Source organism: Rhagoletis zephyria, unplaced genomic scaffold (genome assembly GCF_001687245.7).
Source record: "Rhagoletis zephyria isolate East Lansing unplaced genomic scaffold, Rhagoletis_zephyria_1.1 Rzeph_scaffold_09876, whole genome shotgun sequence".
NCBI lineage: Eukaryota > Metazoa > Arthropoda > Insecta > Diptera > Tephritidae > Rhagoletis > Rhagoletis zephyria.
Window position 1 is genome coordinate 2537 of NW_016166954.1, and position 18336 is coordinate 20872.

General features: G+C 36.4%; 1 protein-coding gene across 1 annotated transcript; it reads right to left on the bottom strand.

The window, feature by feature from the left end:
* Window positions 1-1215: 1215 nt before the first annotated feature.
* Window positions 1216-14449, bottom strand: LOC108376093 (E3 ubiquitin-protein ligase ZNRF2-like). The gene is made up of 6 exons (XM_017632272.1): window positions 14213-14449; window positions 12693-12975; window positions 7092-7187; window positions 3869-3974; window positions 3733-3804; window positions 1216-3577 (listed from the first exon to the last, which is right to left on the bottom strand). The coding sequence occupies exons 2-5, from the start codon at window positions 12760-12762 to the stop codon at window positions 3747-3749; spliced, it is 330 nt and encodes a 109-aa protein (XP_017487761.1). The 5' UTR covers window positions 12763-12975; window positions 14213-14449; the 3' UTR covers window positions 1216-3577; window positions 3733-3746.
* Between the last annotated feature and the right edge of the window lie 3887 nt (window positions 14450-18336).

Consider the following 18336-nt stretch of genomic DNA (forward strand, 5'->3'; position numbering starts at 1 on the left):
TGTTATTTCGAAAAAATGCTTGATGATGCATTTCCGAATGTTCCTTTTTGCAGTTATTCGAAAAAAATTTCTGATGCATATACAAACGTTTCTTTGAAATTTGCTTTTAATCAGGTTTTAAATTTTTTAATTACGCATGCATACGCACGCTTTTTCACGGAAATGTAAAAAAATGTATTTCCTCAGGCAAATATTGCTGTCATCCAAACTTTTTTTTTTGAAAGTTAAACAGCAAGTTTACGATTTTATTTTGGTTAAAAGTACCCATATGTGAAAGTTACGTGATTGACGGTATATCTACCCATCTACGGGATTTTACCCATCTCTAATCGAGACTTCTTAAAAATAATGAATTTTCGTGGCAAAATATTCGCCATCCTGAGTTGAGACCCAATTGGTATAACTTATTGCACCCTTTCCGCAACATACTTTCCCCTCGTACTCAGGGCTCGAATCGTCACATACGATATCGTACTAATCATCACGTAAAAACACATTTTTCGGATTATGGCATACGCGAACGTACTCTGTGTCTCATTCAGGGCTCGAATCGTAACATCCGTTCACGGATCGAGAACGATACGAAAGAAAATTACGTGATACGTCAGGCAGCTCAGGACTCGAATCGTCACATACGATATCGTATTACTCGTCACGTAAAAACATATTTTTCGGACTATGACATACGTGAACGTAGCTAAGCAGTTTTATCTGCATAGTCACAGAAATGGCAAGAATCCTTAAACCAGATCGCAAGTTTAATTCGCCTTAATTTGCAATAACCTACCTAACCTTTTAACGAATTCGTCACCTTAATCTAAACTTAGTGAACTTGGCGGTTGGATAAGGATTTTACAGCGAGCAATATATCAAAATGTGGAAAAGATCATACTTACTCATTTGAATTATTCCATCATTCGCTTAAATTCCATTTATTACTGTTTTAAAATTCGGCGAAATAAAAATCACTTGTTTTATACGTTAAAACGCTTAATCGGTTTACTTAAATAATTCTCTTATTGTTGCTTCAATATTCAGGAATAGGTTATATTACTGTAAAAAAAAATATCGTTTAATATCGAAAAATCATAAATAAACAGAAAATACATCCAAATAAATTTAAAACGCAAGCGAAAATTGGGATTCAAACTTTGTTACAATAATTATATAGTACTATTCACCTCTTTAGCGTTTTCTCTTCTTGATTTTCTTTTCTTTTACTAATTTTACTTGTAAAGTTATTTAGCAACAGTTCTGATTGGTAAAAAACAAATACAAATACAATACATTTCACATACAGTAACGTACAAGCACATAAAGATTGTTACAATTATGCATTCGTTTTCTTCTGTTTTCGAATTTAATGCAATTCGATTTTGTTCACCAAAAATTGTTTGTTGTTTACTGCATTTTCATATTATTATAATTTTGGATGCATACCAAAATCAAAATCAAAATACAAAGAATGAGTCTCTTTTATTTCTAAACTGCACTAAAAGAAAAAGTCTAACTTCTGCAACCTTTTTGAAAACTTTCATCTAATCGTGGTTGCACACGTTTGGCATGAAAATCTACCGAGGTTTAGAAGTAAAAAAGACTGATGCTGCCTTGTATTTGGACGTTTTGGAATGCATCCTTATGATTCGCTTCTGCTTGCACTGCCATTTATAAATATGCATTTTAGTGTATGAATGCTGCTATGCTATGTATGTATGTATGTATGTGGTATGTACAATTTTAACTGCTACGCTTAATAATGATTTGGTATATGCTTGACAAGATATTCACGTTTGTTTCGTACATCCTCTCATTTTCTAACTTCCTTCTTGTATTAATTTTTCTTACTCTATTTGTTTTTGTTTTTGATTCTTTTCTACCATGCATTAAGTGTTTATATGTATGTATATGCAACTACAGTGAAATGCGCAGTAATATCTTGTTCGAATGATAACTTCGCTACTGCTTCTCTGTTAATCATTTATGTAGGTTGCCTATTTTTGTGATTTCTATTTGTGTGTTGCATTTAGTTTTATTTATTGTTTTTATGTTCAGTTTAATTGAATATACTTTTCTGCTGTTTGTTTAAATTGTGGACATTTTATGACCTTTCTTTCGAGCGTAAACTTAAATTACATAGCTAAGTATGTATGTATGTATATATGTAAATATAGTTTATATGTACCAGTTAAACTTTATTTAACCCTCATCAATAGAATTATACGCGTATTTTCTTACTTTTTCATTGTTGATTTTAGTTTTTATTACTTATTTATTTATTTAATTATTATTATTTAATTCTTTATTTACGAAATGATATTGACATTTGAGTAAAGTGTACTTTTAACTAACGTCTCGGCTCATCGTCCTAACTCACTACTCTTTCAGCGCCGTCACCACCTCACCACCCCTTCTATTTGACGTGCAGACATCCAGCATCTTCACTTGACTCACACGCGTACATACATACATACCATCTTTTTAAACTTTATATGTACATATATGTATGCGCATTTAAATTTCTGTATTTCTTATGAGTGTTTGTATGTAATTTCTCATTGCGGCGGGGAGTTATTGGCTTAACAAAAACGTTTCTTATATCTCAATTCACAACATTTCCTATTCTAAAAATTATTTTCTTTTTGTTTGAGTGTACAGTTTGTGGTTTGTTTTTGTTTGCGTGTATGTATGCAAGTATTTTGTGTACAATTTAAGCCAAATCGAAAACAATTAACGTGAAATGAGCAAGAATCACATACAAAAAACTTAATATAGACAATCACAATGAAATAATTAACGCACACTGGGCTGCAGTGCGCAGCACCTTTTTTTTTTTGTAATCTTTGTAGTCTGTTGTTTATAAGCGCCTCCATCCTTACTGTCAATCATACTTAATCGTTGCTATTGTTGTTGCTGTTGTTGGTGTTCGTTTTGTTAAGTTTTGTGGAACAAAACATGATTCTACAGTTATCCTGTTGCGTACTAGGCTGCATAAAAGCATAAACAGACGGCAGCATTGATCCGGATCAACTCGGGAATTAACTGCCGTCTGTTTAAGCTTTTAGAGTTGAGTTGAGTTGATTTGAATTAAGTTGAGTTGTTGCTGCGTTGGTATCATCTCTACTGTTAATTATTTATGTATGTTTGCGCATGCCCTTAACATATCTCGACTTCACATAATATATTTGTATGTAAAATACAATTTAAATCACAACAAAACTATTGCATATATATATATATTCATAAACGATAAGACACACAGAAATTACAAACATACAATTAATGCTTTATGCTTTTTATGTTTGCATTTATTACAATGGTTTATTTTTTGTTTTATATTTCTTTTGTTAAATTTTTCGTTTTTCTGCCTTAAGTTCTCATTGTTTTTTTTTTGGGTTTTTTTCATTTAAAGTTTATATATTATGTATTATTATGTTCACCTAATTTTACGTCACAGTATAAAAAAGAATTTACAACTAATTTCTATTTTAATATTTTCTGAATATAGATTATATCACTAGGTTCATTATTACTCAATACATTGATTAGTTATGATTCCGTTTCATTACCCTCTCTAAAACTGTATAATTAATTTTAATAAAATATGCATACATATGTAAATATATATAAAGAAAATATAACAAAACAAAAAACAAGAGAGAAAAAAAAGCAAATAGAAAAATTATTATAAATTTGAGTAATTGTTTTTGTATTAAAAGTTATTGACTAATTTACTTAGTTAGGTTTAACTAGTCGCCGGGATGCTCGGGGCAAGATCGATTCACCTCGAACCATCGATCGATGCAGCTAAAACAGAGAGAGTAGCGGTTATTAGTTTAAATTTGAAAGAAGACAATAAGAGAATGCTTACCCTTTATGATAAATACACAAGCACGGCAATCGCGCTATAATATCACCGGGATTCAAATCTTCTAAGCAAATTACGCATTCGCCCTTGGCATCGGATAAAACATCCTCTGAAAGATTTGAAAGAAACAAAGCGGGATTAGTAAATGCAATTTTTTTTTTAAATAAAGATTTGGAATAAAGAGAGCTGGGCGAGTAAATGTATTTTTTTTTTAAGTTTACACAATAAACACAAACTTGCATAAGCACATTATTTATCTTCAAGAACCGGGATTATATCTCTATTATAGGCATTGGAGAAGCTTCATTTTTATCTCATTTCGAAGAATGATCAATTTTAAAAATTGTGGCGATAGCAAAGAAAATCGCTTGGCTACTTTGATTTTTATGCGTCTGTTTATCAAGCCAAATAAAAAATATGCATATTTTTTTTTTAACAGGCACAGCGAAAAGGATTACATTGAACCTACAAAAGCATATTATAGATGTCATCATCAGAATCATCAAATGAATTTTCTGACTAATAAACTTAGGTCTGGTAAAGAGGGTGAAAAATGTAAGACCTTGCTTCGTTATCCTCTTTCTATAGCTTTTGTGGTATGAATCGGTGCGTTATTTTTCTGGCATATTGAAGGTGACTTTTTTGCTTGTGCTTTATCCAATGTAGGTTGGTATTGAAAATGGCGACGGTAACCCCGTCCATCTCCGGTATTTTCGAAAAAAAGCTATTTCCCCTTATACTGGATCCAAATTTTTGAAAGTTGTAATGTGAAGTAGCATTTTGGTATAAAATAAGATACCTACCAATGAAAGTATTCTCAGATTTTTTTATGGAAGAAAATACATATGTAGATATGTTTGTTAATTATCAAAACTTAATCCGAATTTTAAGATTTCAGAAAATTAACACCCCTACTGCGAGTGTCGACTAGTAGTAGATAAACGACTATTATTCGATTATGGCTTTTCCATGGTATTGTGCATGTCGATTTCTCGTTCAATAAGCGACTGTTAATAGCTATTAGTCGCTCATCCTTCTTCAACTGTCTATAACTTATTCACACTGACTTATTGAACCTTTAGTTTCATAAATTGACCCCTAAAGAAAGTTTCATAAATTGACCCCGAAAGAACAAACGGAAGATGCTGACCGATTCGAGAGAGATTTCACCGACCTAAACGGGCTTAGATCGCCGAGACAACAGCCCTTTGTCGGGTAAAACCCGAGTTATTTCGGTACGTAGAACTGGCTCCCTTAGCTACCAGAGGGAGTCTCAATTGTCTGTTATGCTCTCTGAGTTTTCTCGCTTCTTCACTGCAAGGAGCCCTAAAAAATCCTCAGCAACCCATTTTACAATCTGGACGAAGGAGGTTGGACTGCAGCTGGGTATACACGTCGATGACGAACCAATCCCGACGGTGAATAAACGGAAAAACCTTTGGAGTAATCTTCCGACAGTCTGCTCCCCTTCTTCTCGGCGCATACAAATGCAATTGTCAATAAAGTATAAAGCCGCAATAATGTCTTCAAGTCGCTAGCCGGCATCATCTGGGGCAAAGACAAAAAAAACTTGTTGCGAACGTACAAGGGAATTCGCCGAACTATGCAGCACCTGCGTGGTCGCCGCGAACTAGCAGGATGCAGTGGACGAAGCTACAGACTTGCAAAAGCACGGCACTTCGGACAGCGACCGAATGCCTTCTGATGTCGCCGCAACATCACTTGCACAACAAGGCTCATATGCTCCCAGTTAATGAGCATAACACAATGCTCTGCAAGCAACTCTTGGCAGGGTGTCACCGACGTGAGCACCCGAACAGATATTTGCTTGCGGAAGAACCCTCGCTACGGCATGTCAGAAGGCATCTATATGAACTAACGGACGAAGTCCAGAGGTTAATAAAGCAATCTCTGGACCCGACAGCATACAGACAGGCCCTGAACGGGAATCACAGGGAGACAGTCTCGAGTTATATAGACTCTCGACCTATGAATGCCATTGGGGGCACACAAGCACCAGCCCTGGACGAGACAGAGAGCTTCGCCTGCCCAACTTCGCTCTGGTTACTGCATCAGGTAAAACTTGTACCTGAGAAGAGTAAGCACAGATGTGCCAAACGAGTGCTCTGCATGCGGAGAGACACCCCATCACTCGAGACATCTCTTGGCATGCCCACTGAACCCCACTCAACAAACGCTCTTGTCCTTATGGACAAACCCTATTGAAGCAGCACGCTTGAGGGACTAACCGATCTGGGCGGGGTTGTTGTAGCCGCTAAAACAACTACAACAACAACCGATTCTAGAGGGGTTTTGCAGGTGCGCTTCTAGTAAATGTGGGTCATTATTCCTGGATAGCCGTTTGTGATTAAAGAAAAATGTGTTTAAATGACCACCCTATTACATACACAAGGAGGCACCTTTTACTGCGCCTATTAAGAAAAAACGCAAAACGCAACAAGGTAGCCCCTGTTTGTTGTTGTAACAAGGAGCTTTTGGGGAATCAGCTAAAGTGAGAGTCCTTTGCCGGATATAGATTTGGCTCGTTCCAGTTACGTAGACCCGACTGTCGTGGGAACGAAAGGTAATCATGAGATTCCTACAGGTGCTCATAAGTAAGCTTTAAGCGCGGGTTTTAAAAAAATGACAATGTGCCTTTTCAAGTAGAAGTTAGATTTTAGTTCTAAAAACCTGTCTTTAAGTTCCTACAACTAACGGTTATTATTATATTATTGCTAGGAGTTAAGTATACTTTTTATAATTTTTTACTGCTTTTTAAAAACAATGATTGAAAGGAAAACATGACGGGTAATACATATTTTAACAAAGCCGTGACAGAAACTTGAAATTAATTATAGAGCAACTCTATTGAATAATAATGAGCAAGAGTGTGAGAAGATAAACAATGAGTGAGATCTTGTTTACAATTGCTGTAAATTTTTATTATGTAACAACTACTTTACACAGTAGTTAAAAAAAAGGAAAAAAATAATTTTTTCATTAATTTCATTCATTTGCATAAATTAAATTAAAAAACTACTTAGATAGCTAATGAAGTTTTCTGCACAATGACTGAGTATGCAGTTTTAATATACGTGTTTATAAATTAAAAAAAAAAAGAAAAACATAACACGTTTAATACACTCGATTTTACATGCATTAATTAAATGATACGATCTCATTGTTGCTTTTTCTGTTATATGCAATCAATTATAAACACACTCACCATTGTATGACAGTCGCGGCTTTGTGAGGCACATAACTAAATGGCATTCAATATCGTCGGGCAACACAAATTTGTTACATACTGGACACTTAATACCTGAAAGTACAAATAAAAAACGAGAATTTTTTAGAAAAAGTCACAAAAATAAGTTATCATGCAAGAATGGATTTATGTATGAACTTAATTAATAAGTATTAGTAAAATATTGGCAATGAAGTAAATGCTAAATGCGCAATTATCTGTTTGTACATACAGTCAGTCAATAAAGTTAAGGTACAGCGTTTTTTTTTTGCAATGCGAGCAACAATTTCTTAAATATTTTATTTTACGCTAATGTTTTACAAATCCACCAAAAATCAGCGTTCCAAAACTTGTGTAAAATTAAGGAAATTTTCATTCAAATATTGCACTTTTTATTTACACTCTTTAGATAACAGTTGGGTATGCAGTTTTTTAGTCCATTCAATTTTAGTATAACAAAGTGCAAGTCTGAGGAAGCTAGGACTTACCATTGATTTTTGGAAAATTTTTCTATTGAAGGTGTCGCTCATTTTCTCCATACAAAATAATGTTCGATAATTTATATCTAAAGCGTGTAAATAAAAAGTGCAGTACTCATTTGAATGAAAATTTGCAGAATATTCTCTAATTTTGCATAAGGTTTGGAAATCTGGAAATTGGAAATAATCCCTATTTTTGTAAAAAATTTCCGAAAAATAAAATATTTAAAAACTAGTTGCCCGTATTGCATAAAATTCGCTGTACCTAAACTTTATTGATTGACTGTATGTACATATGTATGCTCAGTTCGCATGAGCTACATGCATCCATAGATTATTAAGGTATAATGACTAAGCACTGCGTTGAACAGGAAAAGTGAATGCGCCAACTCACGAGCCATTGGAAACAGTCCGCATGCGATTTTTTTTTTTTTATAACCAAATGTTCTCATGAACTTTGTATGCAGTTATTTAGTGGAGTTGAGCGTGCACACATTGAAACACTCATTCGGACAGACAGACACAGCACTCGTGGTATAAAGTTAACTCTACAATTGCTATCTGATCTTTTTTAAAGGTCACATGCCGCTCTGGCTACAAAGAAGCTTATACATATTAACTAAGACTCTTAATAAATTGCTCTACTTACAGTTATTAGATTTAATTTTTTCTAATAATGCATGTACGCACATTGAAATCTGCCGTTAAACAAGTTTGTATCATGGAGAATTTTCTAGCATTTTTTTTTGTTTTTTTTTTTGTTGTACATACATATGTATGTATTTACTTATTTTGACTTAATTTGAGAACAAAACTACTTAGTAATTTATGTACATACATACATATATACCCCGGGTCTTAGTACCGGTTATCAATTTGAAGAAAAGCTGATTGTAATTTCAAAAATGAAATTGATTTTTTTTGTACCGGTTACCAATTCTTATTAATAAATAGTAAAACTTTACTCCTACAAAGATTACTTTACGGTGATCTCCGAAATGAAATCGGCTTTTGGCACCGGCTACCAATTTCGAAAACCGCCAGTTTTTAGTACCAGTTACTAATTTTAAGAAAAGCGGAGGGGTTATACCGTTTTTTTGTATTATAGTTATTTCAAAAATGAAATTATTTTTTTTGTACCGGTTACCAATTCTTACTAATAAATAGAGAAATCTAAGCAAAAGATAATTATTTTAATTAAATAAAAATGGGCTGGACCACTCCCATTTTTACGAAATTGGTAACCGGTACAAAAAAGCGATCTCATTTCTGAAATAACCAGAATAAAACAATACGCGTGACCACTTCACTTTTCTCAAAATTGGTAACCGATAGTAAAAATCTGGGATTTTTGAAATTCGTAACCGGTAAAAGAAAACCAATATCATTTTTGAAATCACCGTGAATTACGTTTGCCCATTTGTGCATCAGTGCTAGTAGCAGCATGTATTGTAAGGCCCCATCAATAGAACGCAGTGAAGACTTAAGGGTGGATCCTAGTGCCCGATGTCTTAATTTCAACAGAATGTAGAAAGGCTATTTAGTGCTTTGGCTAAAGTAGGCTTGGGCGAAAGAAGCGGGACGAAGCTGAATGGGGGCCGGAAGGAGGTGGTCGGCGGAACCATAACTTAATCGGAAGCTAGATCGCGAAATAAATCACTAAACGGCTGGCTATAGTATGTTATGACTGAGAGTTTGTGAAAACGGATAACTTTACGTATTCTGTGATGTCGAAATATTCAGCCTCATTGCGTCAGTCTTAAATATGACTTAATAGCACCACTCGACAACATTGGTAATGTGGACAAGAGAAGGGTCCGAGGAAATATTACTTCTATGCTTGATCGTTCTATACTGCCTTAAACCCATTTTATTTAAGCCATCCGGCATATGCTGAAGGAGTGTATATTAAGGTCTATAGGGCAAGTCTACCGAACTCTACCTAATTTTATGTGATTATACTGATTCTATAAGACACGAAACCGTACCATAAGTTCGGACGTACCACTGTCATGAACATCCAAAGTACAATTTTTAGTTTAAGGCCGAAATCTTCCCGAACAGCTGCTCTCAGCTATGTATATTCATTTTCCAACCAGCTTAAGATCTATTATGACTTCGAGATAATTCGCTTTTTTAAGTAATCGTAGAATTTTGCAATTCATCTTTAGGAATTAAAAATTAGGGACTTTAACCCTGGCCGCAAAGAGCATTCGATATTTTTTCAAGCCGCCATTGCTTAGTCTATTGACCCAGGTCTTCCGAAAGCTCTTTCCATGAAGTTGCTCAGCGCAGATGGAAATAATGCGATGACCAAAATGACCACTGGGGAGATTCTATAGCTCGTTAACGACAAGTTTCTGATCGCTGGCTGCTTAAAGTCAAACTGCGGTTTACAGTTTAATATCCGGATCCATAAAATAAATTTACATTCGAAATTGGAGAGTATGCATGTGCCTATATCTGCAACCGAATTCCAAGTAGATGCGCGTGCTCGACGACTCGCTCAATCGTAGTTAAATGCAAAGCTCTCTGCTCAGTTAAAACCTAAACACTTCTGCTTCGAAAGGGATTTACATTATGGAATAGCAATTCAAATATTTCGAGAACCTATGATTAATAATGTACACACTTGTATACATATAGACATACTTGAATTATGTACTTTTATGTAATTACTCAAAATAAATGCATGCGTCGTATTTTAGACCGACATTTCTTCTGAATGACTTGTTGTTTTTTTATATGTATGTATGTATATAGAAAGTTCTTATCACATTGTGTTTTGTTTTGCTTGATGCTTATCTTTTTACAATCGAGTTGAGTAAACAGGCATCGCCTGCCAAGAAAAGAAAATAACACTTAAACCAACAGAAAAATATGTTCACACCACCTAAATATTCATTAATTGCGATCTATTCTAGAACAAAAATTAACACTTAGGGCCAATTTCACAGTGCGTAGTTAACTTCGAATCGACAGTTAACTAGAGATTTTCAGTACAAATATCTGTAGTTAACTCCCGATTCCGAGTTAACTACGCATTGTGAAATTGGCCCTTAGTAATTTCTCATTTAAAATCTACGCAAATATCTACTGTATAAATATTTTTGACTTTTTTCGATAAATCGATTTATTATTGCGGTCATTGCCTCTAATTATTAGTTAGCCGATTAGAGTGTGTTCCCCCGCATACCAACTTGAGTGAATATTGTGGTATTGACCGTTATGAACTACATATGTATAGGTTGGTAAATACGTATCTACATACATACATATACCAACAGGTGCACAAATATACGCAATAAGTCATTAAGTACACAAACCTATGTTCGTTAAACGGATTTTAAATTTTTCTCTCATTCCTTTTAGCACCGTACCAGGCAAATGGTCGCCGTCAGACCTTGGCTCAAGCCGTAACATTTTTGTCCATATTTTACTTAATTTTTCAGTAATAGTAATATGTCTATATATTTTTGAGAAATCTTTTGAGTGCACTTCTTTTTCTCAACTAAAATTTTGTAATTTCTAAAGTTTATACTACTGGTTTATCTTATTTTGGCATTGCGATTTTGTTTCAAAAGTCTGGTTCTTATTTTATTGCCAAATGAGAAGGATTAAAAAGTATGGCACCTTTTTTGACACTCATAGCTGCTAGGGATAGTTGGCAGTCCTGGTCACCGTACACCCCTGAGTCTCAAGTGTTTTTGCAAGCTATTTTCGAAAACAATTGTTTTTTTTTTTGCCGAACGTAGGCGACGCCTTTTTACATTTTGTGCCATAAATATTTTCGGCATTTACAGCTGAATCTTAACCCTCTCAGTACAAAAAATCAGGCGCTGAAGCTAAAGATCTGAAAATTTGTTTACCGGCTAATTTTGGGTCATTGTTTTCACAAATACAATCAAAACTTTTATGACTCTTAGTTTTACCGTTACTCAGCGTCCATTCTATTTGGACAGCGGTACTCTAGATTTGTAAACAGGGAGTGATATCAATAATTTTTCTTTTTTTCCTTTTGCGAAATATATTTAAAAACTGAGAATAACATTTCACTTTTTTTTCGGATCTCAATTCCACCGAAAAATAGTTAATTTGTTCGTACATCTTACACTACAAAATATCGATTTTTGTGACATTTTAAACTTTAGTGAAAAAACGCGGTCAACTGCATCCCGAAAATGTAAAAGAAATGCGGTAAATAAGAATAATAAACAAATAACAAAAGCTCTTATTTAAGAAAAAAAGAGCTTTAAGTACAAAAAAAGTTTGTCCAATATATTGGACAATTGTACTGTAAGGGTTAAAGTATGATATACCGATGACCTCAAGTACCTCATTCTAATACTTACACATCAGATCTCAGTTCTTATCGCCCTAACCTACTACCGGAATATCAGTAAATTAAAACTCTCCAAATTCGATTACTCCAGTAGAAGTATTTAAAAAAAGCAAGTATATGTTAAGTTGTGGTAAGTTCAGATGTGCTGAGTTTAGGTGAGTTTGGGTGTGAGTTCAGGTGTGGGGCATACCCAACGGAAAGTATTTTTAGTTCAGTTGTGGTGAATTTGGGTGTTTTTAATTCAGATGTGGTGAGTTTAGGTGAGGTGAGTTAAGGCGTGGTAAGTTTAGATGTGGTGAGTATATGAGTGGTGAGTGCCCTTTCTATCCTTTTCTCTAAAACTACGTTATTTTAATCTTTTTCCTTTACCGTTATCCTCATACTCATATTTTTCAAACATTTATCTTTATTTTTTATTCTTTTCTTCATCAACATATTCACCTTCACCTTTGACCTTACATAAAGAAAGTGTTTAAATTTACCTTTATCTTCATCTTTGCGCATCTTTGTTTTTATATGTTTATCATTGCCTTTATCTTTTTCTTCATCTACATATATACTCACCTTTGCTCTCATTCTTGTATGTATTAGTCTTAGCACGTTTTTTTTTTTAATTAATACTACTTCCATTGCATTTGCCAACGGTCTAATGTATGTACTTGGACATGTGCTTATGTATTTATATTTCTCGATTTTTCATAGTTTTGCGATTCTGTTTTCTATCTTTTTTATGGCTGCTTGCTTGCGCCAAAAACTTACCAATATATTTGCTTGTGGTCGCCGGATATTCGCCGTGAACATTGTTCGGATTGCCGAAAACTTGGCCCATGTTTGCTTTAGTTGTTGCTAATTATTATGTCGCTTGCTTTATTGATAATTTTTTAGTTTATTAATTTGTATCTCTTAGCTTTTAAAAATTGTTTAGTTCTTATTTTCGCTTCGCTTCTGTGCGTGCGGTTGCTTGCCACTGGTTTTTTGCCAAATTTTTTTTGTGGTAACTGTCTTTGTTCTTTGCCTGGCGGTTCACCAAAGTTAAGTAGTACTGCATACGTGAGAAAAACAAATTTTAGACCGCTGAAAAAGTGCACAAACATACACTCAATCATGTATGTATGTACATATGTATGTATGCGAGTACTCAAAAAAAAAAAAGAAAATAATTCGTTCATGGCCGTGACTGTTTTTCGCTCACTTCTCGCGATCATTCTAAATATTGTAAACACGCAATTCTTCGACTTCTGACTATGTACTCCACCGCCTGCACTATTACTCCGCAGCTGTTTCGCGCACAGATATGCACGCACACACATACATATAGGCTAGTATCAATGGATCAACAGCGCACTCCGCTCGACCCACCGGACCCTTCCCAACTTTAATCCTTCTCATCACAGCTGCCTTATCTTACGCAAACACTTCGCCGCGATTGCGAAAAGAGCGCATGAATGTATGTAGTATATAGGTATACACTCGCACATAAACACATACTAACAAATGCACGACAAATAGATATAGTCGAGTGCCAGCAGTGGCGGGGTGGGTGAAGTGCGCGCGATGGTGTTGCTGGTTGAATAGGCGAACGGGCAAGCGGACGGACGGAGGGACAGACGGACAGACGTAAACTGCATTTATTGCAACCACACGGGACTGGCTGGTCGACTGGCTGACTGGTTCAGCGTCGACTCCGCCTTACAGCTCCACCTTCTGCCAAAAGCGAAAGCTCTGTTGGCGCTGAAACCCTGCCTTGCTGTGCTTTGTTCTGTCTCCGTTCAATTGAATGATTGCTTTTCTTGTTGTTGCTTTCGTATGTTATTGCATGACTGCGTTTTTGTGTCCGCCTTGCCGTCTTCCTGTTTAGCAGGCGTTCAACGATCCCTAAAAAAACACGGTGACGGTGGCGGCGGCACTTGAGCGCACTTCCCGGATTTTACGCCATACGCGTGGAGCGGTGAATAGCCCGAAATTACGAAATTATGAAATTGAGTAACCACGTAACGCAGACACAGCAATGTTGGTGGCAAACTCGCTGATAGGGGTGACCCCAAACGATAAAAAAAAAACATTACTAAAAAAATAAAAAATAAATCACAACAAAACTAAAAAACCAATGTAGTGAGACGATTGACCGTGCAGTCGGCGCAAATATCTACGTCAGAAACGGACGATAAAGTGTTTGTGTGAATTGCATTCAAATACGAGTTTAAGAAAAAAATAAAATCACTTAACGGCAACAAAAACGAAACTATTTTCAAATGCAAGTAGGTACTACTTCTACGCACACAATTCGCGAAGCACAAACGTAGAGATTTTTGTATAGGTCACAATGATTTTCAGCAAAGGAAAATAAAAAATTACGTCAAGAAAAATTCACTTGCACATAAATAAACAAAAGTCCGCTGTGAAAAATCGAATTTTTCGCACTCGAAAATTCGCCGATCAACTCGGAGTAAAATAACTGACTGACTGCCAACAGACTAGTAGTTGCGGTGACTGCTGCTGCTGTTGCTGAAGCGTGTGATGATGACGCGGACGTCGGACTGGTTTGGCTGGTCTGGTTGTAGTTGTCGCTGTCGTCGTCGGCACTCTTTGTTGTTGTCGACAATGCTAATTGAGACACACACTAGCACGCCCACTCCCCCTTTACAACACCACAGTTGCGCGCTGGCTAGACACACATGACTAGTACACGCTACTACTACCACGATATCAGTGTTGCCACATGTGCGCTTTCCCCCCTTAAAAACTGGTAGGTTATTTTCCATTTGGTGTTGGTAGGCTAGATTGGATTTTGGTAGGTTTCGTGACAATGAAACAGTGTTAAATGCCGTATAATACCCTTTTAAAACTGCATCAAGGCTTGTGGCGTCTGGAACCACCTGGAGCCCACTGTAGCGTAACGCTGAGGGGGGTTCCGGGACATGAATGGTTTGAAGCCAACAAAAGGTCCGACTGTCTCGCAAAGCGTGGAACCGAAATGCGCTTGCATGATCCCGACCAATTCTGCGGTACATCAAAAAAAAAAATACATTGAGGAACTACTTAGGAGCTAAGAAGAATTTCAGATTGCTGCCCACTGGCGGAAGGAAAAGATAATAAGACAGCCAAAGAGATTCATAACTCGCCCAGGAGGAACTGCGAAAGACTCCTTGTACTTGGAACTCTTACTGACTATTTGACAGCACACTGCAAGTTAAGGTACCATTTGAATCAAATGGCGCTTTCTGTAGAGACGGACTGTAGGTTTTGTGGGCTGGAGGAGGAAACCCCAGAGTATATTCTATGTACCTGCTCACGAAAAATGTATCGTAGACTGATACACTTTGGAGAACGATTTTCTTCTCCATATACAAATTTGGAATATGCCACAGCCCAAAGTGCTTAGATTTTTGAATTGCCTAAGGTTGGAGTGATTACAATATTTAGATCTTCTTAGGTCGGATAAATATGTACAGTAAAATCAATTGTTATATGCAGTTAATTTGTTTTTATTTTACTAGCTGTGTCTTGGTTTTACTAAATGTTAAGTTATCTACATTTTTAATAAACTTAACATTGAACAAAAATATTAAAAACTCAAAAAAAAAATGTTTGGTAGATTTTGGTAGGAAAAAATTTGTCTGTGGCAACACTGGCCACGATATGCATTTGTATTCTACGAATCAAAGAATCACCAGTACTGCGATTGTCTGTTTTCATGTCTAGCTTTCAATATACATATGTAAATGCATACATACAAATTATAATACACATGCATATATATTTATTTATAGATTTGTATGTAAATATCTGTCCGCATTCCCACCAATATAATTTGCCTTTGCGTGAATGCGTCTGTGTTGTACAGTGGGGTAAAGTAGCATTAGACTATTTAAATATGCACGACAGCAGGTATAATGATTCCGTGCGTAGAAGTCCACGCAAATAGGGAAAGCTTTGGACTAGATATAATTCCCCAGAGAGTGGCCAGAAGTGATTCTTTTGTGAACGGTTTAATCGCAGCTCACGACGCCCGGATATTTATAACCACGCGTCTTCTGGGCATCGTATTCCTTTGGGAGCGAAATAAACTGAGAAGGCGCAAAATCTCGCGTGCGCTACGCAAAAACCCTTCCCAATGAAAACAAAAACCAAGCCTTGGATGAGACCCCCTTCTTTGGAGCGGGACCACAGCAAATGTTTAAAAGACTATGATTTTAGGGCATGTGCCAGGAATGTTCGGACCCTTAATTGGGAAGGTGCCTTTTCGCGGTTGGTTGATATCTAAGGAAAGACTAAGGCTGACATCATCGCCATCCAAGAAATGTGATGGTCGAGGCAAGAAAAAAGGAATGTGTAGGTAGGGTCTTGCGATGTTTACTACAGCTGTCACGCAATGGAGCGCAAGTTCGGTCGGGCAAGTTGGATTTGTGGTGGGAAAGATACTCCGTCGCTGCGTACTGTCGTTCACTCCGGCGGACGAGCGCCTAGCCACAATCCATATCAAATCGGGGGTTCTTCAACATCTCGCTCATCTACGCCTACGTACCAAGGGAAAAGAATGACGAGGTAGTTAAGAATCTCTTCTATGATCGCCAACATATACGAATGCGGCCCCCATCACGATATGGCAAACGTGCTTGGCCATTTCAATGCCGGGTAGGCAAGGAAAGGATATTTGGTTCCACTGTCGGAAAATTTTGACGGCCAAACGTGCCTTAACCGACTGAGGCTGATCGACTTCGCCGTGGCCCGATCAGTTAAGCTACTTGGCTGTCTCCATATCGAAAAAACGAGAAACCAAATTGATCATGCGGCGTAAAAACCACAAAACTGCTGGAGCCGACAACCTACCAGCAGAGCTAATTAAGTATGGCGTCGAGAAGTTGATAAGCCTATCTAAGCATCGGCCATATTGGCTTTACAAGGATAAAGTCTAAGCTGGCTCGACCCCGTCGTACGAATGGACATTAACGCTTCAGTTCTCAAAGTATATAACGCGAATCACGATACTGGTAACAGAGAAAGATAAAGGACTCCTTTGCGATGGAAAGACCATGTGGAGACGGACTTGGCTTCACTTGACATTTCCACTTGGCGTCATTTGGCAAAGAAGACAAACTGCTGGCGTCCTTTATTGAACTCGGTGGAAGGGAAACTGGGCAGTCTCCAAATAGATTGAGTGACCATGTATCGATTTATGATGAAACAAAGCGAAATCGAGCAATTTTTCAAATGAATGGAAGCTGATGACGAAGTATAGTGTTGAACGTTTGCCTCGATTGGAAGGGAACAGCTCATAGTGATATGCTCAAAACTTGGCTAGTGATTGATTCGACTTTCAACTGTCCGCAACTAATGCGATTAAAGCGGACGATTCAAGGAAGTGGGCAGATTTATTTTCCCAATTCAGTCAAAATAAAACTTTCTGAAATCACTTGGTTGAGCTTTTTGCACCAACGGCTTAGGTCAAGATTTGTTTAAAAACTACCATAAAATATGTCAGAGAGTTGTCATGGGCTTAACACAAAAATTTGGCTATGCCTATAGATTATGTTAAAAAAGCTGTGTTAAAACAGAAATATCGGGAGGAGGCCGCGCTATTTTTACTGTTGAAACATATCGTCGATCCGCCTATCTGACAGCAGTCAAATTTTATTTTCTTTAAAGCCGTTGGCTAATCTTATGACCGAATTTATTTTTTTTTTTGTTATTGGAGAATGCAATTTACTTTTTATTATTTTAATAGTCTTTATTTTTCTTATAGAAAGCTAGCTTTAAAAATATTATTTTAACCTCTAACTTATTTTTACCTGCATAAGCACATTTGGAAAAAAACTAAACTTTATTTATTCACTTTTATTATCAAAAATCATTAATTTTACAACCATAAATCTAAAAAATTAAGATTTATAAGGTAAAAAAAGAGTGGTAATCTGGAGGAGTTACTTGTTCAAATTTTAACATGGAAAATGTTACTCATACGCCATGTACGATGTGGCGTATGAGTAACGTTATTCTCTGGCCGTATTTCATACAAACAAATTATTGTAGAACTTTTTCTTGGCAAAAGAACAGGCTTTAATACAAATTAAACAAGTAAGAAAGTCTAAGTTCGGGCGGAGCCGAACATTAAATACCCGGCGCAATTATTAAATATATGTTTTCCACCTATCCGAAAACTACCGCTACACGATAAGCCGGGGTGTATAAATTTTAAGTAAATTAGCGTCCTTAAAGTTTCAAGCATTACTGAAATATACCGTTATATGAAAAGCGGTCGTAATTTAGTCCGATTTCAATAATTTTCAGCGCTTTGCTTTTATGTGGCAAGCACAATAACCATACCGAGTTTGGTTCAAATTGCTAGAACGGTTAGCGAGATACATATATGTGATCATAAGTGGGCGGTGCCACGCCCATTTTC

What these genes read in the sequence shown, in the direction of transcription:
- LOC108376093 (XM_017632272.1), bottom strand. Translation starts at nt 12,762, where the DNA reads ATGGGCCAAGTTTTCGGCAATCCGAACAATGTTCACGGCGAATATCCG. An exon ending in GCCGCGACTGTCATACAATG is followed by an intron (nt 3,975 to 7,091) that starts GTGAGTGTGTTT and finishes CAAATCTTTCAG; the next exon opens with AGGATGTTTTATCCGATGCC. An exon ending in TTGTGTATTTATCATAAAGG is followed by an intron (nt 3,805 to 3,868) that starts GTAAGCATTCTC and finishes TCTCTGTTTTAG; the next exon opens with CTGCATCGATCGATGGTTCG.